This window comes from Strix aluco, chromosome 1 (genome assembly GCF_031877795.1).
Source record: "Strix aluco isolate bStrAlu1 chromosome 1, bStrAlu1.hap1, whole genome shotgun sequence".
In the NCBI taxonomy this organism is placed as follows: domain Eukaryota; kingdom Metazoa; phylum Chordata; class Aves; order Strigiformes; family Strigidae; genus Strix; species Strix aluco.
The window spans coordinates 111,960,139-111,987,584 of NC_133931.1; the positions used below are offsets into that span (position 1 = coordinate 111,960,139).

The window sequence follows — 27,446 nt, forward strand, 5'->3', positions numbered from 1 at the left end:
GCTTATTGCAGGCGGTTATTCAAGATATTTCTGCCTCCAGCTGCCTGCTCAGCCCTTCTACACAAGGTCACTCTCACTGTAGCGGGGCTACAGAAATGTGTCTTGCAGTTCCCAACTGGTGCAAACCGTCTTCCTTCACCCACCGCGATACCCGGAGCATGACATGACTTTGCTTCTGCTGTCCCTGGTCTGTCATGGAGCGGATAACTGGAATCAGGAAGGCCTTTAAATAGCTGTAATTATTTATTTCAGGCCAAATGAATCACAGCCCAAAGCTGCATGATCAGGGTTTTTTTTGGTGGATGAGGACAATTTGGCTGGTTGTTTTTCACTGAGCTCTTAAAGTATTTGACATTGCAATTTTATGTTCCCTTAATATAATTTTTCCATGAATTGTGTACACACATACATGCACAATATGTGCATGCATGACTGGACAAACTCAGTTATGTGAAATCTTAGTTCTTAAGAATTAAAACTACAAACTGACTGTATTTGGAACTGAATTGGTCCTTAGTGGCTCTTTCAGTTCTGAACTGAACTGTGAGGCAGAGTGTATGCTTTTTTTCTGTACTTTCTTTGAGATGTTTTAATTCAGACATTTAATCTTTGGAGGGTTTTTTTTCTGCCTGGTGGTTTCGTCTTGCCTTTTTGTGGCTTTCTTTGATTATTCCTTTGTGTCCTAGTTTTCCTTAGAAGCTAAAAATGTATTATTTCTTTTAATTTGATTCTCTTCTTACTTTATTTTTTTCAGTGCTAGTTGTCACCAATTCTGAATAGTCGGAAAGTCACTCTTAATGCAGTTTAAGATGGAATTTAGCTGAGCTAACTGTTCAGATTTTTGGTAAGTGTGTAGTCAGTTTGTGTCCGAAACATAACTTACAAGGTGCCCAAGTGGCTTCTGGAAAGTTACCTCTGTTATGATGTATGGAGCTATGACTTAGAAGCTAGACCTCTGCTTCAGAGCATTGTGTGCTCATCTTGTTTTTTAATTAAATGTCAGGATCTCAGTTGGGAAGATCAAAATGATTCCTTCTTTCAAGTTCCGTCAGGAAGGAGACAGAGCGTTTGTTTTTATTTTCTCACTTGATGAGATAAGGTTCCCTTTTCATCTAAATGTTAAGACTTTTCATCCCTGGCTTTGAAGACACAAATAAAAAGCAGCGGGTGAAACTATTCAGATGTAAAGAGATTTTTGATCAGGCAGTTGTGGAAATCATAGAGGGGGGATGGTTGCACTTTAGAATATTGTATACGTGATCTACTTGAGGTGGGATTTCTTTTTAAGACTGATGAAATGACATATATCAAAGGTGGCATTTTCTTAACAGCTAAACTTTAAGAACCGTGTTTAGAAACATCTCGGCCCATCAAATCCACTTGCTGATACAATCAAGTTTGTGAGCTCCCCAGCAAGTCTCTCACTGGGAATGGGCAAACTCTGTTTTATGCTTTGTGTGTTTCCCACAAGAGGATGCCCGGTGGTCCCAGTATCTCTGGCAAACTTAGAGGTCAAAGAGGAGGAGGATTTCGGGGTGTAGAGGAGGGGACAGTAACTCTGCCATTTCCCTTTAAACCTAAGCATCTGTTGCTATGGAAACCCCGGAGCTTGATGCTGGAGCAACAGGAATTGTCACCCTCTGTCCCGATGCAGCCGTGCTGGGAGCGGCTGGACCTCGCTGCCAGCTCCCCCCGCGCCTCCCTGAGCATCTCCCCGTCTTCTCCTCCGGGGGGGTTGATCAGCGGCCGCGGTTCGCCGCGCCGAGGGAGCGTGGCCCGGCGCCCCCGCGCAAGGGCTGCTCCACGGCCGCGTAAGGGTCGCGGCGACGGCAGCAGGCGAGCGCCGGGGGCGAACCTGGCCCAACCTGGCCCCGGCCCAACCCGGCGCGGCCGCCCCCGACGCCGGGACCGCGGTTGTTTATCCCCGGCCGGTGCTGCCGGGAGCCACTTTGGGCGGATTTCCACTGAGGGGCGCTGAAGCACGTTTTAATGCAGCAAAAATGAATTAATACAAAAATAGTAAGAGACACAATTTACCGGATTCTTTTAAAAAGCGACAACAACCACCTCCAAAAACCCGCCCCCGCCCCCTCTCCCCGGCCGCGGGGAGGCGGGGGGAGGCAGAGGACCGGACGGAGGGGACAGGGAGCGGGCAGAGCCTGTCCCCCGAGCGCGGCAGCGGCCGCGGCGAGGCTTCGCCCTCCCTCCGCCGGCCCCTTCCCGGGGCCGAGCCGCTCCGGGCACGCCGGCCTCCGGGCACACCGGCCTCCCGGCACCCCTCCAGCTGCCGGGCCCGCCTCCCTCCTCCCCGCCTCGCCTTTCCCCTCCCCACCTCTCTTTCTCTCTCACGGCTGGCGATCAGGTGTCTGCTGTTGCTCTTTTTTCTTTTTTTTTTTTTTTTTTAAGTTGTTTCCCCGGGAAAAAATAAAGAAATGGGGAAGAAGGAAAAGAAGGTGCCGAAAAGGAGATGATTGTAGAAGAGCCCTCCCTCCCCAGAAGAGCAACGTGCTTTGAATGAGGCTTCCCAGCCTCTTCCACTCCGTCTCACACTCTGTCACTCTGCCGCTGGCTTGTGCACACTGTTGGTATGCGACCTCGGAGCCGACGGCTCCGCCACCTCTGCCTGGGGAGCCGCTGACAGCCAGCGATTGAGCCAGCCCCCCTTCCATTTTTTTTTTTTTTTCCCCCTGCTTTTGCAAACACACACGCACACCCCCAAAGCACATTTAATGCTGATCCACTCAGGCGCCATTATCAGGGGTACGTCTTCGTGGAGTGTTTTTGTTCTTTTTTTTGTTGTTGTTCTTTTTTTTTTTTTTTTTTCCCCAACACTGGATGGTGCAACATTCCTGGGGCCTGTGGTGTTACGGCTCGATTGCGTTTTATTATTTATTTATCTATCTATTTTCTCTCCCCCCCCTCCATCACTCCCCCCCTCTCTGCTCTCTCGATCCCCCCCACTTCTCTCCGGGTGCCGGTGCAGAGGACTGGGGAGCAGGATCCCTCGCTCTCCTTTCCACTGATGTGGGACTGAGCCTTGCCCGCGTGTAGCATGCTGTAGCCAAAAAAGAAGAGAGGAGGGGGAGAGAAAGAAAAAAAAAGGAGAGGGAGAAGCGTCTCTCTTTCCCTCCCTCCCCCTCGTTTCCCGCGGATTGACTTCATGGCTTCACTGTACCAGCGGTTCAGCGGGAAGATCAACACCTCCCGCTCTTTCCCCGTTCCCCCCGAGGCGAGTCACCTCCTGGGCGCCCAGAGCAGCGAGGAGGACGGCGCTGCCGGCAAGACCTCGCGTCCATTGCAACAGGAAAGCAGCCGGCCCCGCTTCCAGTACCAGCCGCGAAGTGACTGCGAGGAGGAGGATGTAAGCGCCGGTGTCCTTCGCGCTGGGTTGGGTTGGGGTTTGGGTGTCCCCTCCTGTCGCCCCCCCGTCCTGCCGGATGCCTGGGTGCCCCTCTAGGCTCGCGGCGGTTTCTTGCTCTCTGTCCGCTCTTCCAAGCGGGTCTTTGCGCTTCTTTTCTTTCCCCCGAAGTGCCGGGGATAGTACGGGACGGAGCCCGCAGGGAGCCGGGGCTCGCCCGCCCCCGCGCTGCCCCCCCGCCCCCCCTCCGTTACCTGGCTCCTTGCGCGGCTCTCCGCTGCCGCGGAGCAGGGCTGGGGGCCGCGGGGTCAGTGCTTTTGGAAACGGCAAGTGCAAGCTCCGGCCGTCTCCCTCCATGCGAGGCGACAAGGCTTCCCCCCCCCCCCCCCCCCTTTTTTTTTTGATAGTTATTCCATGTTTTACCCTTTAACACGCCCCCGGGGCAGAAGTCTTCACCCTGTCCCTCCCTCTTTGCGTTCCCGTTAGCCTTCCCCCCAGCCTGGCAGCGGGGAAACTTTTTAACCCCTGAGCAGCCGTTTCTGGGGCGCTCTCTCTCTCCCTCCCCGCCACTAGCCGGCGAGCCCCCGCGGGGAAGCCGCAAACTTCGGCCGCGCACCTTCCGCTCCCGCGCTGCCTCCGAGAGTAGCGACTTCAAAGGGTGCATCTGCATGTCGCCTTAGTAACGAGTGACTCACCCAGGCCGCGGCTCGCTACTAGCTTGGGTCGATCGCGCCTAGTTCTCGGGGGGGGGGGGGGGCGGAATTTGGAAAACGGGGAGAGGAAGAAGGGCCGGCGGTAGATCAAACCGGGTGTCTCCCCATCGCCGGGTAGTGTTAGGTTTGCAGGGGGGTTTAAGTGTGTTTCGTCTCTGGGGAAGCACACACAAGGGGAAGCAAATAGCTGCAGTTGGGAATAATGTTTGTGTCTGTTAAAAATACTTCTCGCCCGGGTGGGACGCGTTAGCTTCGCGGCAGGGACCAGCTCTGGCTCCGGGAGTCTTCCCAGGAAAGGCACCGCTTGAAGCCGAGACAGCGGGTCTGTCTCACTCGGAGGAGAGTTGTGTTCGCAGGGAAACTTCCTCGGGCTGTCTTTTAGTTCCCTGTCCCTTTACCAGTCCCTTCGTAAAGGCTTTCGCAGCCCGTAGAGCAAATGCACTTTTGCCAGCGACGAGGCAAATCGACCTAAATCTCCCCGAGGTGATTGCCACGCTGATGGCCCGCAGGGACCAGCGGCGACGGGACCCTGAATTAACTCTGCCCTGTGCCGCTGCTCACCGGCAGCGAGCTTGACGCCGCTGCTCCTTGGCCCTGGCCAGCTGCGGGAGGGGACCTGTCCTTGTGCCCGGGTGCCCGCACCCACCCGTGACCCTTCCCCGGCGTGGCGGGGACACGGGGCCCTTCCCGGCGGCGCGCCGGGCGCTGGGTGTCGCTGCGAACCAGCGGAGCGCCGCCGCCGGGGCTGGGCTCAGGCACGCTTTCCTCATTATTGGACTGTTTTAATTTTGCTTTCCTGGATTTGGAGACGGCAGATGTCTGGAGCCGCCTCTCTGATCGCCAGAAGCGCTGAGCCTGGAAGCGAAGGACGCAGTTTAGCGTGTGCGAGTGATTTGTGCTGACAGGCTCCAAAATAATACTAATAAGCGTAATACTAAACTACTAAAAGACGAGTTTGGTTTTGTTATTTTTTGGTTGTTGGTTTTTTTTTTTTCCTTATTTTTGTCTTATTTTTTCTTCTTTTTCTTTTCTTCCCTCAGGGTTTGTGTGTGGGTGCAGAGCACTTTTAGGCGGTGCCATCTGTAGAGGGAAAGGTGCCTGCCTAGGTGTCTCCCGCAGTGAAGTGCAAAAAGCATGGCCAGAACACAGGGATTTGGGGTGACGTGAGCACTCCGCGGGAATTACTTTTACAGGGGGCGGCGCGTCTGAGCAAGTGCGGCGGACCAAGTCGGGCAGTTCGGCGGTGCTCCCGTCTAGCGGAGACTGGGCAGCCTGCGCGGGGGGTCTCCGGCGGAGCGTCGTTGGGGTCGGAAGGCTGAGGCCGTGACGGAGCCGGTGGAAATGGCCGTTAAAGCCTGCGCGGCAGGAAGGAGGGCTCCTGCCGGCGGGGGGGCGGAGGCAGCGGGCAGGCACAGGCAGGCACTGGGGCGGGGCCGGCGGAGCTGTCCGCTGTGCTGAACCCCCCGGTGGGTCTGTCCGCGGTGCTGAACCGCACCTGTCCCGGGCGCGGCGGAGCTGTCCGCGGTGCTGAACCCGACGGGGCGGGCCGGGCGGAGCTGCCCGCCGTCCTGAACCGGCCCCAGACCGGCGCCGAGGCGAGCTGGCGGCGGCCTCTTGCCCTTGGCCGTGGCGAGATCCCAGCAGAGAGAAGGGGTTTCTCTCCCGCCCCCGGCGGCAGCAGGCGGGCTTGCCCAGGACGAGCGAATGCAGCCCCGGGAATGAAATCCCCGAGGCAAAGGGAAAAGCGAGGGAGGCAGCAGGCAAGGACTGTGGGAGAAGTGCAAAGAGAGGGGGTCTGTTTGTGCAGGGTGCCAGGACCACGTGCTGTTGCTTATCACAGGGAAGGCAGCATTGGTAATCTCTAAAATGATTAGATGTCTGTTTTCTGTTTCACAAAAATACTATAGTAGGGCACTTACGTTGTCTTTTGTCCTTCGACATCAATCTAGTAGGAAAAGCCAGAGCTTAAACATACAGAATCAAAGTTTTGTTGCCCAGCCACACTTGGAAATACCAAAACAAACCTGAGAATGAGACTGCTCTGTTCCTAAGCTTGTCACGTGATTAATAATCGGGAGAGAACTGCGGTTTTTTTATGGGTTACAGATGATGACTTTCCCTATTGAAATATGTGCGCTGCATTCAGTACTATCTTTTTAAGCACCAGTACAGACCTCAATGCAGTACAAAACAGAAGGAAAGACAGGATCTTCCTTTGAAGGTCACAGTATTGTTAGTAAGCATTTTGTCCACTGGAAGTACTACTGGTGGAAAAATACTAGGTGAAACCTATAGGAGGCTGAAGAGGAAACAGTAACTTTGTAATAAACAAAATTTAAAACAAAGACAATTGTGATTTAATATGACAACTGCTCGCTTCACTTTACAGCCACCACTGAGATGGACTTGAGAACATTGTTTTTGTAACACGGAAGTACAGCAAAGCAGAAGTCACAACATTCTTCAGTATTTTAACAAGTTCTTACTGTGTTTCAAGTCAGTGTATGTATATGAGAAAATGTGTATAGTAGACCTAACTTGTGAACAAAATCTGGGTTAAATATTCCATTTTTTTCTTGTTAATTATTAGCCTGATGAGACAATCATGTTATTTATGGGAGAAGTAATGAGGAAACTAGGTCCTGTATAAATGATCCCAGAAAACCACTTCCTAATTGGCTCTGTAGCAGTATTGATACAGAAGTTAATTATTGCAACAGCTGTAAACAAAATTCTGATGATGTGTTTGCTCTGTTATAGGTTTACCTTTTGACTACATTTATTTAGATATGAGAAAATATCTGTGAAGACTCAGTAAAACCTAGTGCGGTGGTATAGCAGATTATGAAGAATTTTGGTAACATAATTATCATTTTTAGATTGATGAGGTTAATGCTTTCCATATTGTATGGTGGAAGGGATTTTCTCCTAGCTGTTGACTTGAGATTTTTTTTCCATAAAATAGAGCTTCTTCATCTTTTCCAAGCTTTTTGTTCTTTGGCATCATAGTGATTAATGAGTTTAATTTTTGCAGGCAACTGCCAGGAGGTGCTGAGTAAGATGTATCATGCTGATTGTGTATAACCCTGCTCCTTTTAATTATGGGGATGATAACAATGCATTAATCAGGTGCATAAGAAATTCAGCACTTTTCTGTAACACAAATATTGATCTATTTTATAAGGCACTGACTATAAAATGATGACCAGAGAAGCCCTTTTTAAATTAAATTTTGTATGATAAGTTATGTGTTAAGAATATTGAACCCTCCACTGAAACATCATAAAACTTTTCTATATAAAGAGCCATATGCTGCACTCTTACAGGTTCATTACTTAGCCAGAACTCCTATTGGCTTTAATGGGATACTTAACCATATAAAAATGGCCAGACCCAAAGTACAAAAGCTTTTGTTACTGTGAATATTCTTTCCATAAGTGAATTCTGAATATTTCTTTCTTTCCTGCATTTGCTTAAAACTACATTTGACCATATATTATACTTTACTAGTTTTGCAATTGATTATTCAGACCGATTTACATTTTGAGAAGTTTTTCATTCAGATATAAATAAAGATAATTTTGAAATGCTTCAGTAAAACTGTGTTTCCTGCTTGAATAAATTAAGGATTAAGTAAATCAAATATCATTTGTTAATAGAGTGAGCCTGAGGAAGTGCGAGTCAAAGCCATTAGTGTAAAAAAACTAATTTGGTATGTCAGACTTGCTGTTGCATGTAATTGAAAGTGTTAATTTTCAGTTCATTATTTCCCTAATGGGAAGAGGTATTGCCTCCTAGAAATGTATGTCAAGGACAGGGTTTCAGAAAGGTTGAGGCCTGAACTGCAGACAACAGGCATTTCAGAAGTGGTGTGGTCTTTTCCCAAAGAGATGAGTGATTTGATTGTATAGAAGGGTTTGTAGGACTGCAGGAATCATAGCCTTACCGTAAGTTACAGTAATTTGAATTGTAACCAGAAGTCTATCTACAGATCTGAACTGCTGTGCTTATTGACAGAAACTAGTGTTTAAGTCTGTAAGAATCTCCTCTTCTGTCTCTTCTTGGTGAGTTCTTGGATGTTGAATTCAGTTATCCTGCAGCCATTAAGATGTAGAGAGCTGGGACAAGTTCTTTCAATGGAAATAGTTAGGCTCTACTGACATTCTGTAAGCTCACATTTAGAAATTATTAAAAATTACAGCCTGCTTCCTTCAAAAGAAATAGTTATAAACCTTATAAAAATCATGGGGCTTATTTGCGTGGAAGCCCATCATATGTTTTGTGATTACTGGATGATGGACACTCTGGAGGCAATGTTTTTTATACTTTATTTTATAGCTATATTTAGAATTAAACCACCTTCTGATATTTGCTGCCTTTAAAATCTGCCTCTGTTTCTGCAATCTTTACTAGCCATGGTGATGATGCAGGCCCTAAAAAAAAATGTGCCAGAGAGAATGTATTTTTAAGTATTCAGGAATAACCATGTGAAGAGGCTGAATCATCTCTCTGATAGTAGTGAACTGTGCAATAAGTTGGGATACCTCATGTAGAGTACTCAGCTCATGTTACTTCAGCTAGTAGCTAGTAGCTCAAGTGTGGAAAGAAGACACTGAGCCCAGGGTCAGAGCAGCTTGTACCGGTTTTCAAGGGGCTTTCAAAGACATAGGGGGTGGGGAAAAAAAATCTATGAGCATGTGCTGCTCTCAATTCCTCTGTATATTTTTGTTTCAGAAGAGGCCAGAAAGAAGACAGGTCTTATAGTGTCCATCACAACTTTGAAAGTGCTCTTTGGGAGTCAGAAGATTTTGTACCTTGAAATAAAAACCTTTGCATTAATTTGGGCTAATATATTTATGCTTGTGATGGTCCAGGAAAAATCTCCTGTTATTCATTAGCTGCAAGTTGATTTTACTGGGATTTTTGCCTGATCTGCTGAATGATTCCCATCACGTTGCCGGGATGTACATGCATTTTCATCCTGTGACCAAGGGGTGGCAGCGTGTCTTGATGACACTGTTCCTATAGAGCGTTTGGCATTTCATTGCTTTTATAGTAAAGTACCAACCAACCATTTGTTTACATACTCATGCCGACACGTGAGGGTTCTATTCAACTCCTTATTGCTTTCTCTAGGTTTGATTGAATTGATGACAGCTTTGTAACTCTCTTTTTCACCATCAGGGAGAAATATTTGTTTTCAAAGCTCATCAAAAAATGGTTCAACAGCAGTTTTAAATGGTCCCATATTCAAGCATGGGGGAAGATCTTTTAAGGGAATGTTTTTCTCTTTTTTCCAAAAGGAAAACAAAAAACCAGTTTCTTCCCAAAAGCCTCTTGCACTTGTACTGTACACACAGATAATTTAGGTCTGTAAATTCAGGGTTGTTTTGAAAAGATATTTGTGGTCAAATCCAAAAATATGTATTGGAATCTATTTCCTAATTAGATGCATAAATACTCATTTTGGATCTGCTTCTTACTCACCTATGCGTCTTTGAAAATGTTATCTTTGTTCATTAAATTGCGGGTGTTTGGTAATGATGAGATTCAGTGTGGATGAGTTAACTGAATTAAAACATATCTTGAGTCTCTGCATTAGTCTATATGAAGAGATGTAGTGTCCTGTAGTCCTTGCCGTCAATATGTAACTAAAAATGAGAGTAAAACATGGGCACTGGGCACATGTATGTTTTGCAGCACAGAGTGGTGTAAAAGGGAACAGAGGGAGAATGTGGTGGTGCAATCCAGTAATGTGTTTTGAAGGGTGAATGGGCTGTGACTTTTGTGTAGTGGAAACACAAGTCCTTCACAACTTTTTCACCTGTAGAGTGTTTGTGGACCTTCCTTTCCCACATTCAAACAGAGTTTTAGTTACTTCTCAGCTTTTAAGCACTTTAATTTAGAGATCTTTCATACTTTGTTTTGTTAAAATAGCACTTGAAAGTCTTCCCAAAGATTCCAGCAAAGATGAACACAGTTTTTAAGCCTCAGGGAACTTGTAACGCAGAGCCAGGGAAAGAGGAAGAGGGGGTCTGACACTCATCCACATTGCTAGCAGTAAGTTTAAGCAAAGCTAATAGAGTGTGTGAGGTAATGTGAAAAAGGCCAATATTGTGAGTCTCTGCTGATGAAATCTTACCAGATTTCCTTTGAGCATATTTTTTAATTGCTTATCATTTGCGTAGTGTAAATTATTTTCCTCTAAACAAGGTGCTTGTTAGTAGAGCTCTGCTATTACACAGATTCTTCCATGAGTTACAGTCTCTGTGCCTTTTAAAACTGCATTTAACATTATTATCTTCACTTTGCAGGTGGAAAATTGGAGGCTGAGCTGACACGTCTCATAGACAGTGCATCTCAGCTCCACAGCAGTGATGGTTTGCTGTGGCTCAGCCCTCTGAGCTATTGCAGTTTCTGGTCCTGGGCCACAGGGACTTTAAGACTAAATTATTCCAGTTATCTGTAAGGATATTCTTACAGGTGTAAAACTAATTGTGAAGTCTGGCACATTTAAGACTTTGCTGTATCTAGCACTCATTAGTGACAGTTTTCATGTGACATTTCAAATGTCTGATGTTTTCCTCTCACTGTTCAAGGGTTTGGAGCTTGCTTTGAGAGAAGGGAGATTTAAAGCATCCTGCGGGGACAATAGGAGTGTCTTAATACTTTTATTATATGATATTTCGGAGGTGGGGTGGTGTTTTTTATTTTTCTTTTCTGTATTTGTCAATAACATCTGCTCCAGCATTTCAAGTAGATTTCACTCTAGGCAGACCTCAAAAGTAAATGCAAATTTCTCCCCAGGCTTGCTATCTTCAACATACAGAGCTACACGAAACGAAAAAGCAGCAGTGGGAAATGCCTGGTAACCTCAGCTCTAGTTATACCACAGTCATTAATTTTAAAGTGTTTGTGACAAACATATGTGCGTGTTCCTTATTTTCCATTAAAATGAGCTCCAACTCTCCATAAAAGAAAGTAGTTGTGGTATTTTGGTCAGAGGAGAAATTAAACCCGTGGAGGCTGAGCAATTACAGATGTTACTGCAGTCTCCAAGCTGTAGATCTGAAGACACTTGGTGAGCAGAGCCAGCAGCAGGTTTACACAGGATCCCTGTTCCTGCTGCTTTCCTCCCATTCTGGCAGAAACAGAGGGAGAATAATGCCCAGCATCTGGGCAGCAGCAGGAGGCTTGTTACTGCCTGTTGTCCCTTCTCAAGGGTATAAGCAGTGGTTTGCAGAGCCCAGTCATGTAGAGTTTGTGTCTGTGAAGATGAACTCAAATGTCCTGCAGTACCTCTTGCTAAGGTGGACTAAAAAAGACTTGTATTTATAAGGCCAGCCTTTGGCAAAAGTATGAACTGCTGACAGTAGCAAAACAGACATTTATGCTTGTGTCAGGATCATAGAAAAGCGATCTGATGGTAGCTGCTGTTGGCAGGTATGGTGGGTGATACGGGAGGTGGCTCTGGAGTGGATGGCTCTTCCCATTTGCTCCCAAGACCTCCCAGTCCCTTAAAAGCAATAGAGACTGCAGGCACAGCTCAGTTCTTCCCCTCTCCATTTCCCCAGCCTTATGTCATGGGAGAAAAACTTATTTGCACTGCTGGGAAGCCATGAGTCAGTTCTTCCTCCCGATCTAACAGGTGGCTGCTGGCAACTTTATCTGTCTCTGCCCTGGCGCCTAAAGATGGATCTCCCAGCAAAACCTTAGATGGCTCCTCTCCAGCTGCTTCACAGTGACATGCCCTCTGGCACTGCAAAACACAAGTTTCAGCTGCTGCCTGTCTCCCCTGGTCTCTTCTCAGGACAGGCAGGTCAGGTTATCTCGTATTCCAGAGCAACACAAGGAGCCATGAACAGAGAGGAAAGAGGATGTTTGGATCTGCTTTAAATAGTGCTTGACCTCTTGCATAAGAGACTGATTGTCCCAAGATAAATTTATTGCACACACAGCTCTCAGATTTGTACAGATTGCTCATGGGATTATGTTACATGTGACTGCAGAATCCTATCTTTATTTGTTTGTCATTTATTGCTAAATCCCTTTTCATGTTTCTGAATAATCTATGTTAAATATGGTTTGGCTCCGTTTTCATTTTTCCTATTTCCTTTAGGTGCCAGAAATGAAAGGTAATATTTAAAAGACAAAGCATCTATTACATTGTTGATAGGGAAGCTGTAGAAATCAACAATGATGTTGCCATAGAGACATAAATGGTTTATAGTGAACCTAAGATTTCCACTTTTACTAGTTTTCCTGCCAGGCATACTGAATGTAAGCACTTTATTGATACAGTTCCTCTGTCTGTTTTATATTAACTTTTTTTTAAATTTGGGTGTTTGTAATTTCAGATACAAGAGGAGGCACCCGGAGAAAACACTAAAGGTATTATAGTGCTTCACAACGGTGTCTCTAATAAAGTGGGTGCTGTTGAAGCAGCTTCTTCATTCTGTTGTGAACTGCAGCACAAACACCACTTGTCAAAACACATACAGTGGTCCACTGAAAACGAGAGTAATTGATAAAGACTGACTTAGCCAAGGTTTAGGATCACAGTAACCTGATCTATTTTACTTGCCTTGTTTATACTCGGTGTCTGAGTTTGGTGTGCTTGGAAGAGGCTTCTTCGAGGAGTGGGTAAATTCTCACTGATTTCTGGGCACATTTCTATACCTCGAAGTGGCATGGATCTGTGGTAGAGCATTGGAGTGACCGTTAGGGAAGTCTTGCCATTCCTGGGTCTACCACTGACCTGCTGCATGACCTTCAGCTAGTTATTTATCGTGGTGGGGCAGGACCTGCATCTGTTGGGTACCATAAAGGAATCAAGGCTGTGACTTCATCTGTGGCTTCGCTGCAGTGGTGCAGAATTAAATAATTTATGCTTTTGGGCTAAGAAGAACCCATAGAAACATGAGATTATTAATAATTAGCAGTGTGGTCATTAATTCTGACAGTGGCAACATTTGTGGGAGTGTTGCTAATAACCAAAACAGGGCTGATTGTGCTTGTTTATGGTGGGCTAAAGGTCTGTCTCATTACAATGTTCCACAGGCAGTGCCAGGAGCTGATAATCACTATAATGCACATTTTTCTTTTAGCTAAGAAAAGCTAATAAGCATCTGTAGTTTTGAAAATGTCAGATTGAGCCAAAGTGCATGCAATTAGATAAGGATAATGTAGCAGATAATAAGAAGATACATGATGCTGGATGAGCAGTTATCAGACTATTGTGCTTTGGCTGCTAAGTGCTATGTGTCATATAAAAGAAAGTGGTTGTTGGTTGAGGGAAAACATGCCACAAGTTGTCAGAGATGGAAACATGAGCTAATGTGGTAAAGTGACAAGGTTAGTCCTGGGGGAGTATAAACATGCATGTCAGGCTTTTGATAGATGGAAGGGTTGTCTGGGTTAAAAGTCATGTACTTGGTAAGGTGGGAAAGGCCACTGAGAAAAAAAAGGAAGCAAATGTGGAAAGGAAGATGGGCAGAATGGAGTAATTTGTGGTTGCTGTCACTAAGGTTTCTTTTTTCCTGTTTTCAAAGACTCTCTGCCTTATGTGTGTGATGTCTCAGCTATTCTGGCTGCTTTAGTGAGTTAAAACCTTTTTGAGACAACTTCTTTGCCCAAGAGGAGATACAGCCATGATGCACTGATTAAGAGGCTGGATGTAAATTTTCAAGCAGTGACCTCAGTTTAATTTCCCACTGGGGGAGAGAATGAGGCAGACTCCAAAAGCAAGAGAAAACAGCAAGGGGATGAAAACCAGACAAGGGACAATGAAGGGAAAGAAGAAAGAGGAAAGCTGTGATGCACAGATGGATGCCAGTTCTGATACTGGAAGCCAAGGAATTTTGCTTCTAAAATATTTTTTGCTATAGGACAAAGTATTTCTCATGGGTGAGAGAGAATATTCCACATTTGCCCTTTCCTTCCACTTAGCCTAATCCAGGAACTAGCTCTGGGCAGGAGGGCAGGTTCTCCCTAATCTGGGAGAAGAGGATTTTTTGTCTCATATTTTTTCCTGAAATGTCTTTCCCACCATTATCCCACCTCTGTTGAAGTGTTCTGAGATCCCTAGAGGGGAGAGGTTGGAAGCCATTTCTCCCATATTTTGGTTCTATGATAACTTCTACATTTTTTTCTTTTTCTCTTTAGAATGCACCAGGTATTTCATATTCTTATACCTGACAAAAAAACTGGTTGTGTATAGTTCTCATCCTCTTCTCTTCTGTAATGTCTTTAGCAAGATATTCTGTAATACTTAATTAGTGACCAGTTATGTAGTGTTACAGCTGCAATCTCAGAGAAAAAAAAATTACTATCCTTATGAAATGTTTGCGTTGTGGATAACAAATTCAAAGTATATTTTGGCACTTACAAAACATTGTCCCTTTCCATTTCAATTTATACCAGAATATATTCCTTTTTGGTGTAACTTCAACCTGGATTAACAGTGTTTGTATTACAGGGTTGTACAGAAGCATGTGTTTGGAGAGATCCCAAGGAGAATCTCCTTGTACCTTCAGGCCTTCACTTACAGATAGGAGCTGAGAGTTTCCCACACTATCACCGTCCAGTGCAGTCCACATTCCTACATTGTGTGACATGACTGCAGTTAATGTGGCTTTTCAGGATGAGGCTTCATCTTTCCTGACCCTTCACCATTATGCGTGCCTGCTCAGCTAGGAGATCTGTAACTGAAAAGCACATTTTCTATACCCCTTTCTTCTTGCAGTCAGTCATTCTGGGAGACTCTTGTCCAGGTCTGTCAATGTGGGTTTGCAAGAATGGAGTTCATGGCATGGGTCAGGTTTCTGGTAAGAAACATTTCAGAAGGCATCGCTGAAACATTCACTGTCTATGAGCATTTAAGCTCAGGGTGGGTTGAAATTCTTGTCCCATGATTGTTCAGGGTAGGTCACTTAGCAAATTCCCAGGATGCAAATTCAGAGCATGTGTAAATATGGCCAAAAGGATTACTTTTGTGGCTGTTTGTTTTGTTTTGTTTTTACAGTTCAGTCAATAGCAAATTATATGCTCCTCAATAAGCTGTTCTTCTCCAGGCACTGGGCAAACTTCATATTAGAGGAAGTTGAAGAGAGGAAATCAGCTGTCTTCTCTGATGTTGGGTCATGAGGGAATACTGTCTTTCTCTCCCAGATACAAGGATGCTCATAGCAACTGCACAGCTCTGTAGTGGCGTTCTCCTCTTTGGACGAGCTAGAAAGAAGTGCCTCATGGCACTAGAGAGAGAAGGTGAAGGTTAAGAGCAAGGTTAAAGCCAGTTTAATCCCATTCTGTAAATCTGCATGTGAAATCCCTCAAATTACAACCGTGTTCCTTCACTGTTTCTTCCTGCCTGTGCTAAACTGAAGCTCTTCTGGAAGTGGGCTTTTGGCAGATAGCACAACGCTATTGGGCTGGAAAGATATGTGAGAATGCCACAGTCAGCTTTTTAACTGTGCAATTTAGTAGAAAATATAGGGAGCAGCAGTGTGAATCAGAGGATTGAATTTGCTCTAAAAGTTCCACAAAAGGTTCCTCTTTTGCTAAAGACAGATTGTGCCAGTCCAACCTGAAAAACTGTAATTTAATTTGAAAGCACCATTCTGCATTCCTTTCACCTGATCTCGATTGGTGATGAGCCATAAAATTTCTCTGTGGTCCACTGAAGTTCAATAGATGAAAATTTCCTAACTTCATAAAATGATTAAAAGCACTCCAATTGTATATTATTATCAAGGCTTCTGCGAGACAACTCAATCAGCAGGCTTCAGGTACCTTTATGAAAGGTTTGGTGAGCATTGTTTGAATGGCACATTGCTGAGATAGATATTGAGGGGAACACTAATAAAATGCAAGGCTTTATGCTTAAAGTAACTTAAAGAACAAATGATAGCACATGTGTGTGACAGAGGTTTTTCCAGTTTGCCACACATGCTGTGTAGATGAATTGTACAAGGATCAATGTCTGTAACAGTGATAAGTGAGATCCATGTGGCTGATTTTGGTAGTAGCCCACTCCTGTGTTTTTCTTTAACGCAGTGCCTTGCACAGCACTGGAAAGCAGAAAGAAGTAGATTGGTTTTATGTGTACTGCCTGTATCTCATCTAGAAAACTCATCTCCTCCAGCATGCTGTATCATAAACCAAAAACCGAATCCACTTTTCATCAAATGTTTGTGAGTGATGAGCCATTTCAGGACCGTTCTGTTCTGTTCAAGGCATTTCTACAAACAGAAGAAGAATGGTTGATTGGCTGATTGCAAAATACATGTTGGGCATTAGGGATTGCCTTTCCTCTCTCCCTTTCCCCCCTATCATACAGGCTAGCTGTGACTTTCCAAACAGACAAGACAATTTGACTATTTCTATTTTATTATTCTGCTTCATTAGTTTTCATGAAAGCCAGGCAGAGGCTTGTTAAGGGGTGAATGGGCAACGAGATTATCTGTAAACTGAGACTCTTAACATCAGTTTGGATACCCAAAATTTCTAAGATTGTGTGAAGAAATCTGTGATTGCTTTTAGTCAAATGGGTTATTTGAGTTTGTCTATTGACATTGCTAAACTTTCTGATAAAAACTTAGAATAGGTATCTGTCATAGTTAGTGGTTACTTCTCTTTACTTTCCCTGGAGCTCAGAGCACTTCAGCAACGTACGGCACCAAAATCTCTTCTTTACTTCACAATGACATAATCTTCAGATTTTCTAAATGTAAATTCATGTGCTTGCTAAGAAGCAAAGAGGCTTTTTATACTTAATGGGTCTTATCTCTTATCAAAGCAGGAGATTAGAATTTTCTATGGCTTGTTCTCTCCCCTTTGCTGGCAAGGGTGGAAATGGAGAATCTGTCCATCCTCAAGATACTTATCTAGGAGAAAGCTTCATTGTCAGACCCAGGCATTCCCAGCATTTTTCTTAGTCGGCTTCAGTAATCACTGCTTCTCATTTATTCAGGTCAATGGGCCCTTCTCTGGGGGCCAGTAAAGTTTTTTAAGATAAAGGATATTGTTGGAATATGAATAGATGGCTGTAATCTGTCCATAAATTGATTTAGGCTGGACATTACAAGATTTCTAAGATCTTGAGCTTTAAAGTATTGGAACGGTCTTCCAGTAAGACTGGGCAAAGATAGATTTCAGTAACTCTACTTTTATGGGATTACATACCTGCCCTTGGAAGCAGAGAAAATATGAGGTCCCCTTCTATAACTAAACCTATTGAAATTTTGCATGCAGCCAGTGAAGAGGTCTCTCCCTCCAGCTAGGTAACAGGAACTTCAGTTTTAATTATGCAGGGTAAACAACTTTGCGAAGAATCTCCTGAATGAGTAAAGGTTATTACATTCTGTAAAAAAATAGTGAAATGGGTTATACAGGGCTGAATCTATCCTTTGCACATATTTTTAAGATTGTTCAGTCAGGTTTATTCAAGAGTCCCTGGATTGCTGCATTTCAAGGAAATTGTGTCAGTTGTATCAGGTATATGATATTTCTCTGAGGATTTCTAGCTACCTCCCCTGTAGGCCAAACACTTTTCCATTTCAAGAGGCAAGATGTTAAGAGGTCTGTCACTACAAGGGCAGCAACATCTATAGGCATTTAAGTTGCAAATAGTCTGTGTGCACAAATTTAATAGAGTGAAGTTGTTTTTCCCTTATTGTTGTAGAATTGTATGTTCTTGTTTCGTCAAAGTGCTTTGCTCTAGCGTTTCTACACAGAGTCCCAGAGTCCTTTACAAACAGTACCTTTGCCTATCTCCATAACAAAGACAGATTGCAAAGGAAAGCCTGCAGCTGAGAAGCTATTGGAAGAATATCAGGCAGTTTGGTTTGTGTTATAGGACCACTATAGTGAAATCTGAATGCAAATTATCTCCAGATTATGTCAGTTGCAGATCTGGGTATCTAAAGAGAATTTAGTAGCTCAGTAGATCCAAATGATTGAAAAAACTAGCTCAGGGTTTGAACAACCTTACTGGATGTTTCCATTTTTTAGTATAAATGATCCCTAGGCCACAAGAGCATTGCTGTTTGAGAGAATTGCCCAGCTGTAAGCACCCAAGTCCATCAAAGTCTCTCTGTGAATCAGAAACAGTCTGAGTAAGAGTTCACTTCATCTGGGAACACACCTGATGCCCTTCAATGGCTCATTGCATTATGTGGGTTCAGAGTGGGTTTAACATGCATTGGAAGGTTTGAGTCCATTATAAAACACCAATAATTTTAGAAACTCTGCTTCGAAGAGGCAAAACTGCCCACATGATGCTTTAGCAGCTGTGGCATTCATCTAGTGGCTTTGGTTCTCAGCCTTATTCAAACTCCCTTCTCCCAGAATGAGCTCTTGGCTGTTGCTGAAGACTCAAAAAGGCTCTCCTGTCTCTTGTCCTTTCTGAACACAGGAGAGACAGGTGAATTGGAAAGGAAACCAAGGGAAAGCAAACACAGCTGTATGCTGGTTGGAAGAGCTCTGAGAGGTAGGGCTCTGCTCCTCAGCAGATGGTGGGTGTAAAAAAATGCCCAAGAAGGGGTACCACACATGCCAGGCAATTCCTGATAGCTTCTTCCCCTTAATACCCCTAATACGCTGATTTTTCAAGCTCACAGTGGGCTCAAAATGTTGACAATGTAGGAGTGGCAATGCCTGGCTTGTAAGCAGCTATGTCATTTATTGCATCTGGCCCTGAGCACTTTTGAAAAGTTGACCTACAGCACAGACTTGTTTAAAACTAATGCAGCCACTTCGTCAAATAAAGTGATGAGAGGCATATGTGTGAACATATTTAATGTAGCAAGACTGCTTTAAGACAGAAAATTTCTTACCAATTATTCCAACATGGGCAGAAGAGCCCTCTCCCTATTTGGACAATGCAGGAATAGTGCTTTCTGAGCACTAATGGGTGCTGAGGGAGAGGTGATGATGCAATATCAGTGTGGTTAGAGGCAGGGGGTGCAGATGATAGCTTCTCACAAGTGTGAAGAAGTGGTTAGGGTGTACAGGACCGCGGGTATGTTGATGTGGTGGGAATTGCCAAAGTAATCTCCAGTTACTCATCCCAGCAGCAGGGGGAAAGCATGCTGCATGCGAGCAGTAAGTCAGCAAACACCATGGCTGTAGCATGTGATTGAAAGTTAGAAAGCTGGCTTCTATTCCTCTATGCCATTTAATTTTTCAGGAGCTTTTAAATCCCTGTGTGGTATTGGGCAGATTTTCCAGAAGATTTTGGTTATGCGTAAAAGCCATCTGATATTGTTTCTACACTGCTGTTAAGATGAAGCATTCTTATTATATCCTATAATCCTACTCGTGCTTTTTATTCTTGATGATTTTTCTAAGGCCTGGGCTAAAAGGCATTGTGCTAGAAATGATTCACCCAACAAAATGTCCAAACTGTGAAGCACTAAAACTCCTGGCTTTTTTTCTACTTCTCAAGACAGCAAAGATCAAGTGGTAAGCTTATACTGCTTGAAAGTGCTAATATATGTTGAAGACTCAGGATTTTCATGGTTATTTGAGCTGGAATTTCACATGCCACCAAACACAGAGTTGATCTAAATCAGTGCGTCCCTGGGATTATGTGTGCCCAAGGGATGAGCATCCCTCGCACCAAGGCTATGTGCGCATGGCCCAGTACGGTATTCTTGTGGAAGTGCTGAGGGTACCGCCAGCACTATGGTCCACTGCTGCAGTGCCAGCTTTCAGCTGCTGCTCACTCGTATTAGTCAGAACTAATTTATCTACTGATTACTCCCACAGCTGTAAACTTTCAGTTGCTGATAGAAGTTCAGGGCTCCTTTAGATATCTCTACATGGTATTACAATATACATCAGAGAAATCATCACCACGTCAGGCACTCAAAAAATATAAACAGTACTGGACTTAAAGTTGCTAGTGAATCCCTTCATTCAACTTTTTCTTGTATTCATTACTCTAGTTTCCTTGTGTGCCTTATGTTAGTCTTTAATTAAATGATTACATGTTGTTGTGGGGTTTTTTTTTGCACAGGACCCCTCTTCCCATGCTCACAGTGATTTAATGAAAAGCTCTTAAACATTTCATTTTCCCCCTGTTGTTTAATGTATGGCCCTAGGCCTTAATCTGCACTCTCTTCAGATGCTGTTTAATTTTCTCATGGGCTCTTCCTTAGCGTTTACTGCCACAGTATTTGAATGTGTTTTAAAACCTGGTGAATTCGGTTTCACAGGACTGCTGCTGAGCATGAGGAGGGGTTTATTCCTGTTCCATAGATAGCGAATTGAGGAACAATTCTTAATGTAGCGAGAATACCTTGATGTGGAGACTGTTCTTACGGGAGTCAAAACATAAGTCTGTGACCTCAGTGAAAACGCTGACCCTCACCATTTCTACAAATAGTATCAGAAGTCCCAGAGGTGAATGTTTGTGAAGTAAATAACACTGTAGTGCTCACTTAGCAGAATTCAGCTTAAATGTTTTGCCCAGCATCACAAAACCTGGTTGTATGAGAGATAGGGAAATCATCTGTGTCTTCAGGGTGTCAGTCTACTTGCTTAGTCATGCAACTGTCCTTTCTCTTTCTTTCCAGCTCAGTGCTTCATTTACTGCATGCTGTTTATTTTCAGCCATGCATGTCACCATGGGCCCTACTAATTCCCTCATGAGGCAATGGCCTTTGTAGTGGAAATCCCTGTGTGCTTGAAGACAAGGCTAAATTAAGGTTGCATTAGACTATATCAGCTCTATATAGAACCCTGATATTGTGCCCTACTTAGTTTTAAAGCAAGACTTGCAGGGAGAGTAATAACTTTTATTAGGGTAACTGGTCTTGTGAGTAGACAAACTTTGAAGTTCATGAGCACTTCAGATTTGAAGTCTTTCCTCTTACATCAGTTGACTTAATGGCACTTCCTCCTACAAACCCTGTCTCTTATGTCCTCAGACCACTGCGTCTGCAGAAGCCCCATCTTAGAAAAGCAAGCAGAAAACACGAGATGACATTACACGACAGCAAACAGAGTCTGCAGTGATTCATCAGTAGGTTAGAAGTAGGAGAGTGTGACCACAGACTGTTAACATTGAGTAACTGAGTCAAGTAACGTTAAGTAACATTGAGTAACAGAATAGTTTTGTTCTCATCCTCTTTAAGAATCAGCTACTGTGGGAAAATAGGTCCATCTTTTCTCTGTAGTTTCAAAGCTGTCAGAATACTGGAAATATCTAGTGACTTGGGAATGATGAATTCTTTTCTGATAGCAAAGGACATATTTTGGTAATTCTACCTGACTCATTAAGAAATTAGATCAACCGTTCTGACACATTTCCACTATCTGTTCTCCTTTTGTATGCATCTATCTGTCTTTTGTATCATGCTTTAACAATAAATTATTTTTGTTAGAACTTACCTTTCTCTTGGTATTCATACAGTTCCTGGCACAGAGAGGATGTGGTTTGTGCTGAGGTAGTTAGGTAAACTTAACAGAACTATTTTCCAAATGAACTGTAAATTTTTTCCAAACTCTGTAATTTTAGTTTTCATGAAACTGGCAAGGTTGTCCTGACTTTATGGACAGTTTTGGCAATAAAAATTTAATTTAGCCTAAATTAAAAAAGGAGAAGAAGGGAGTTGTAACAGTCTGTCCAGATGAGTGAAATTGTCTTTCAGGAAGTTTCCTAATCACTGAGACACAGGATTTTATGAGTCTTCCTTCTTGTTGTGCTTTAAACCCAGCTGGCAGCCAAACACCACACAGCTGCTCACTCACCCTCCCCTGCCCAGGGGATGGGGGACAGAAGTGTAGAGGTAAAGGGAGACTGGTAGGTTGAAGATAAAAACCGTTTAAGAATTGAAATAGAATAAAAAAATAACAATAATAGAAAGTATGAACAGGTAATGCACAACGCAACTGCTCACCACCCGCTGACTGATACCTGTTCCTGGCTAGCAATCCCAAAATACCAAGATCCTGCAGTTGCAATCCCGGAAGCGAGAGAGAACCCCCTCCTTTCCAGCCACCCCTCCTTTATATACTGAGCATGATGTTACATGATATGGAATATTTCATGGGCTAACTTGGGTCCGGTGCTCTGGCTCTGCTCCCTTCCAGATTCTTGTGCACCTGCACATGGGCAGGACATGGGAAGTGGAAAAGTCCTCGATCTCTTAGCAACAACTGAAAACATCAATGTGTTATCAGCATTCTTCTCATACCAAATCCCATACTGAATCTATAACACAGCACTATTCTAGTTGCTAAGAAGAAAGATTAACTCTATCCCAGCTGAAACCAGGACAGGTTCTAGAAGCCATACCACCTTGCAGAGATAATTAAACATTCCCAGGAGCAAAGTTTTAAAGCCAGGTATCTGATTTCCCAAGAGAGTGTGTTAGACCCCATGGTAGAGAATTGTTATTGTTCTCTGACCTACATCATAATTTAAGTATTCCATGCAAAATGGATCAGCTCATGTAGAAAAGAATGATAGTATCCTCTCCCAGCATATTTCCAAAAATCTTTAGCCTGAGATATGGTGAAATTCCAGGAAGTCCATCAGTAGAACAAAGCCAACTAAGCTGAAAGAAGCAGTGTCCACAAAAACGTAAAGTACAACTATTTTTTTCACGATCCTTCTTGTTCTTATGCATGTTCTTCTGGAATTTTATATTATTCTAGTTGTTACTGTATACAATTTATTTCTTCTACTGAAGCATTTCAAGAGACATTTTATATCTTCAGTGTTTTTATTCCTGAGAAAGACTAATTGAAATCTGTCTCCCATTCATCTTCCTGCTCCATGGGATATCACGTTTGAGTTAAGTTTAGGCAGAACTTCAGAGATGGTGTAACGTACCTTAGAGGATTTTCCTACTTTTAATAAAACAGAGCATCCTTAGGGTTTTTAGAACAGTTCCTGGAGTCAATAGAAAGAAACGTTCATCATTGCTTAATGGAAAACAGTAGTCCTCCTGCTAAGAGAGAAATGCAGCACCACAGGATTTTTTTTTTTTTTTTTTTTTTATTACTTTATATGACAAAAGATCTGCTTCCAGATTCTCTGAGGCTGGAGAAACTTCATGTACCTGGAAAGTAGAAATTTTCCTGTGTCTTGAGTGGTTCAAAGGACTAAATTTGAGGAGGAAAATTAAAAGAAACAAATGCAGGTTTATGAATGAATGCAGAAGAAATTATTCCTGTGTGTGCTCTGAGGACATAAATGTCTTTTGGGAAGAAGATTTGCATAGGCTTGGCCATAAAGAGGAAAACAAGTTTAAGGTGTGGTCTCTTTGGAAGAAAGCTTAGTAAGGGTGAGATTCCTGAGACTGTTAAGTCTTTCTGGAAAGAAAGTTCAATTTCAGTTTGTGGCCTGTAAATATTTGGTAGTTTGTGTTCGGGAACAATAATTTATGGATTTAAGATCAAATGGAGCAGTGTTTGGTGCTATGTTCTATGCTAAAAGGAGTAATTCTGAACCACCTGGAGAAATAAAGTAGATCTATTCACTGTTTTCCATAATTAGGTTCAGTTTATCTGATCTTCAGGTCACAAGATTCTGCTGCATTAGAACTGTGGGTTTGGGTGCATTTACCAAACCATCAAAGAGCTTGTAATTTTGAGAGCACCAGATAACATTCAGTATTCTGCAATCACTCTGAGCTCCTCTGTTGGAAAGAGCAGGAGTTTGCTGCATCGCTGGAAATGTGCTGGCATATTTAATGTAGACAAGAGCAGCTTGCATGCCTGATATATGTAATGAGCTTGCACCTAACTAGTAAAGAAGAAATCACAGAGTTTAGGCACATGATCTGTTAAGTGGCAGCTCTCGGGCAGTAAGTGCCCTGTAAAGACTAAACTAATCCAAATTGCCTTACATTTGCCATAGGCTAAGAGTATGCACAGAGAAAGTTATTGCAGATCAGCTGCCAAGGGATAGTTATTGATTGCTGTAGCTTGCCTGTTTGCACCTGAGCCCCAAGGAACAATCCATTCTTTGGAGACAGCCTGTTTGTGCCTTGTCCAGTGGAGTCTTGATCTGTGAGTAGCACTGTGACAGTATAGTGATGGACTGATCAGTGTGGGTGAGAGCTATCTGCTCTGCCGCTTCAAATCTCAGACTAAACTTGTGATCTTCACTTGAATTTTTAGTGCATAAAGCATCAGTGTCCCTGTCCCTATCCTATCCATCTCATTCCATTCTTCCTAGCTATTGATGAAGTATTGCTTTAATATGCCACTAATTTGGGATCTGTTTCTCATTTTCCCTGAGACTGGTAGGAGTCTCTCATCTCTGCAGTTAATCAGCTCATACTCTTTCTACACCTTCCCAGAACAAATGTCTGGATACCCCTGTGCTGATTATATCTGCAAGATTTCTCTTTCAACCAGATCTCATAAGGATGCTTTACTGGCATGGCAATTCATTGTGTCAGTCTAGACTGGACTTTAATAAGTTAAGAAATGGTGCGCTTAATACAGATGTGCTTGTCTACTAGAAGGTTAAATTTATTGCAATTGTCTAGTCTGTTGTGGTCCTTCTGGTAGCTCACAGATCAGATGTGGTCCATGGGATACTTCCATCCATCCATCTCTTTTAGCCTACTGAAGACAATAGGGAGGTGCTTGCTCAGGAAATGCTGCACTTCTTTGCCTATGGAATAGGGGAGCTGCTGCTGCCAGGGCTGTGTGGCAGATGTTGATGGAGCCGGAGCCATATCTCATCCTGTCCAGGCATGGTCTAGCAATGCATGGAGTATTGGTGCTGGTTGTGGCTGAAAGGCATCTTCAAAACTGCAAGGGCTGCATGAGGTTGAATTGTTCCGAAGTCTGACTGACAACTTCGTTCTGCAGGTCATGAGCTTCCATGAATTATGGCTGCTTTGCACTGAGGAACTGTTTGAGATAGAGTGTAATCAGAGAAAAATATCCGGTCTGATCTGAACATGCCTTGGTGACAGAGAATCCATCAAGATGTTTAAGTCATGCAGTCGTTAATCACTTTATGCTTAACTGCATGCCTCATTTTTTCACCTGAATTTGTCTGGCTTCAGATTTCAAGCACTGATCTCTGCTGGGAGGCTGAAAAACTTTCTATCGTTCAAAATATATGGTAGGACAAGGAATTAATGCTTGATATATATGGGTCTGTGCTAATGTCACTTCCTTTTTTTCACTTTTCCTACCTTTGACATTTAATGTCAGAAAATACCCTTGACTTAGTTCTGCAAAGGTTTGGAATGGAGTTACTGCAACTGTGGAGGTAGAACTGCGACTCCTGTAGGTGTAGCCATGTCTGATAAAAGGCTCTTTTGACTGAAGGCCATTAGGAGTTTAGTCCTGGCAGCACAAACCTCACTGTGGTCTCCTTATGGCTGCCAGAGACAAGAAGTTTGTGTTTGCATGGCTGATCTTGCTGAACTTTCTGCTGGGACTTAACTGCTCCAGCGACTTGAACTTGCTAGAACAAATCACTGGGTATGAAGATATACTGTGTTTCTTAATTTATTTCTCCCTTATCCGTATCTCTTTTCATGAAATTCAAATTAATTCTTACCACTTAGGAGTCAGCAAATTGCCTGTTTATTATTGTTCATGGGACTGATCAGAATGGAAATTCTGTGGAATGATATTACTGAAGTTTGAATAAACAAGTTCGCTTCTGGTAGTATCTGTCATAGTTTTAACAGAAAGCAAAGATTTAGAATGTACTGCTCTTTAAAATCATGATAAAACATGTACAAATAATAATAATTTGCTTGAACATTAGAGTCTGGTTATGTGGAAGAACAGAGCTCTGCAGGGCTTTGGCATTTAAGTATCTCTGTGGAGCTGGCCTAGAATCCTGTGCCTTGGGCACCAAAATGATGGATTCATGGCTTCTATGTGCAGACCCCAACTGAAATTCAAGCATAAAAGAAAGAAAAAGGGGGAGAATAACAAGTAAGGAGGGGAACAGCTGGTTCTCTTGCCTAAAATATACTATAGGTGTATAATGTAACACAACAGCCTACTGAGAGAAAAAGCAGAAGCAAAAATACAATAATGGTGGTAAAAGGACTGAGAGAATAGGCTGGGAATATGTGCAGAAAAAATGTTGACAGGAGCCACTACTGATGGAGAGGGAGAGATTAATTTCTCCTTCCTGTTGAGAGGGTATGAGGGTAGATAGTAAACTAACCTGGATAACTTTGGGTGTGGTTAAATTGAAATTCACAGCTGCTGGAGAAGCTGATTTGTGGAGATCTGATGCTTTACCAGATACATCTGCAGGTCTTCAGTACTACAGCTAATGCTGGTTTTCCTGGTGTGCTTAGTTCTGCTTTTTAAACAGATGCTTCACAGGATGACCGTAATGTTACTCCACCAGGCAAAGCATTTTCCAGCATCAGTTCTTAACACAGTTGAAGTGATGAGGAGAGAGGTGAGACCAAGGAAGTTATCTCCTATCCTTCCAGAGCAGGCTTTTCTCCATAATACATTCTTGTGTTTGTCCAGTTTGACTTTAAATTATTCAAACTGTGGACATCCCTGAAGTAGCCTGTTTCATAAGTAGAATCTCAATGAGCCCCTCAGTTCACAGAACAAACCCTGCTGCATGTCTCTGAGAGCTGTGTGTGCTGATTGGGGATGGGCTGTGGACCATGGAATATAAATTGTTCATGGCCAGCCACAGGGGTTGAGCATGACCCTGTGATCTAAGCTGTGGATCTCAGCTTAAAACAACCCAGCTGGCCATGTGTGCATTAATCTCTCTCTGTAAGCATTTTCAAGTACCATACTGTGCGGGCCACAGTGGGGACTGGTTACAGTGGAGCCTAGGTTACAGCTGCTGTGTTTAGACACCATTAATGGGATTACACATGATCTGTGATTTGGCATTACTCTGCCTTTTCTCTCAACTGCCAGTTTCCAGATCAATGTACAGACTAGTGAACTCCTTCCTTTTAAGGAACTAAGTCAATGGAAATCCCCAAAGAAGAATTGGACCCAACATTGATCAGTTGGTGGTAGCAGGTCAGCGAGGCTTGTTTTGCAGCTTGTCTGTTTTGCCACCTGCAACAGTCCTGCACAGCTTTCTTTCCCTCCTGGGAGTGAACATCAAGTGTGGCTGAGCTTTGCCAAATCTTTACTTTTCTGCTTCCATGTTGATGCTGGGAAGGTGCACAGGATATAGAGGCAATGGGAAGATTCACATCATGATCCCTGTTGCATCACAAGACCAGGTAGTGTGTCACATGGCAGGATATGCATGGGCTGTTCTGTTATACATATCACAAACATACAGGCTGAGAAGAACATCCAGAGCAATGTATAGCTTAAGTCCTCTGTTACTGCTGCCTCCCAGATTGTTCCTGGCACAGAACAGCAGGAGAAGACATCTTTATGAGTTG

General features: G+C 43.5%; 1 protein-coding gene across 4 annotated transcripts in view; it reads left to right on the top strand.

Moving 5' to 3' along the window:
- DPP6 (dipeptidyl peptidase like 6) overlaps positions 1-27,446 on the top strand; it is a 565,289-nt gene that overhangs the window by 146,061 nt on the left and 391,782 nt on the right. The window contains exon 1 of one of the 4 annotated variants that reach the window (XM_074831412.1): positions 2,141-3,361. The exons of the other annotated variants lie outside the window; for them this stretch is intronic. Coding sequence (XP_074687513.1) covers positions 3,161-3,361 — 201 coding nt within the window. The 5' untranslated portion in view covers positions 2,141-3,160. Of the gene's footprint in view, positions 1-2,140; positions 3,362-27,446 lie in introns of those variants that run through there. 4 annotated transcript variants of the gene reach the window in all.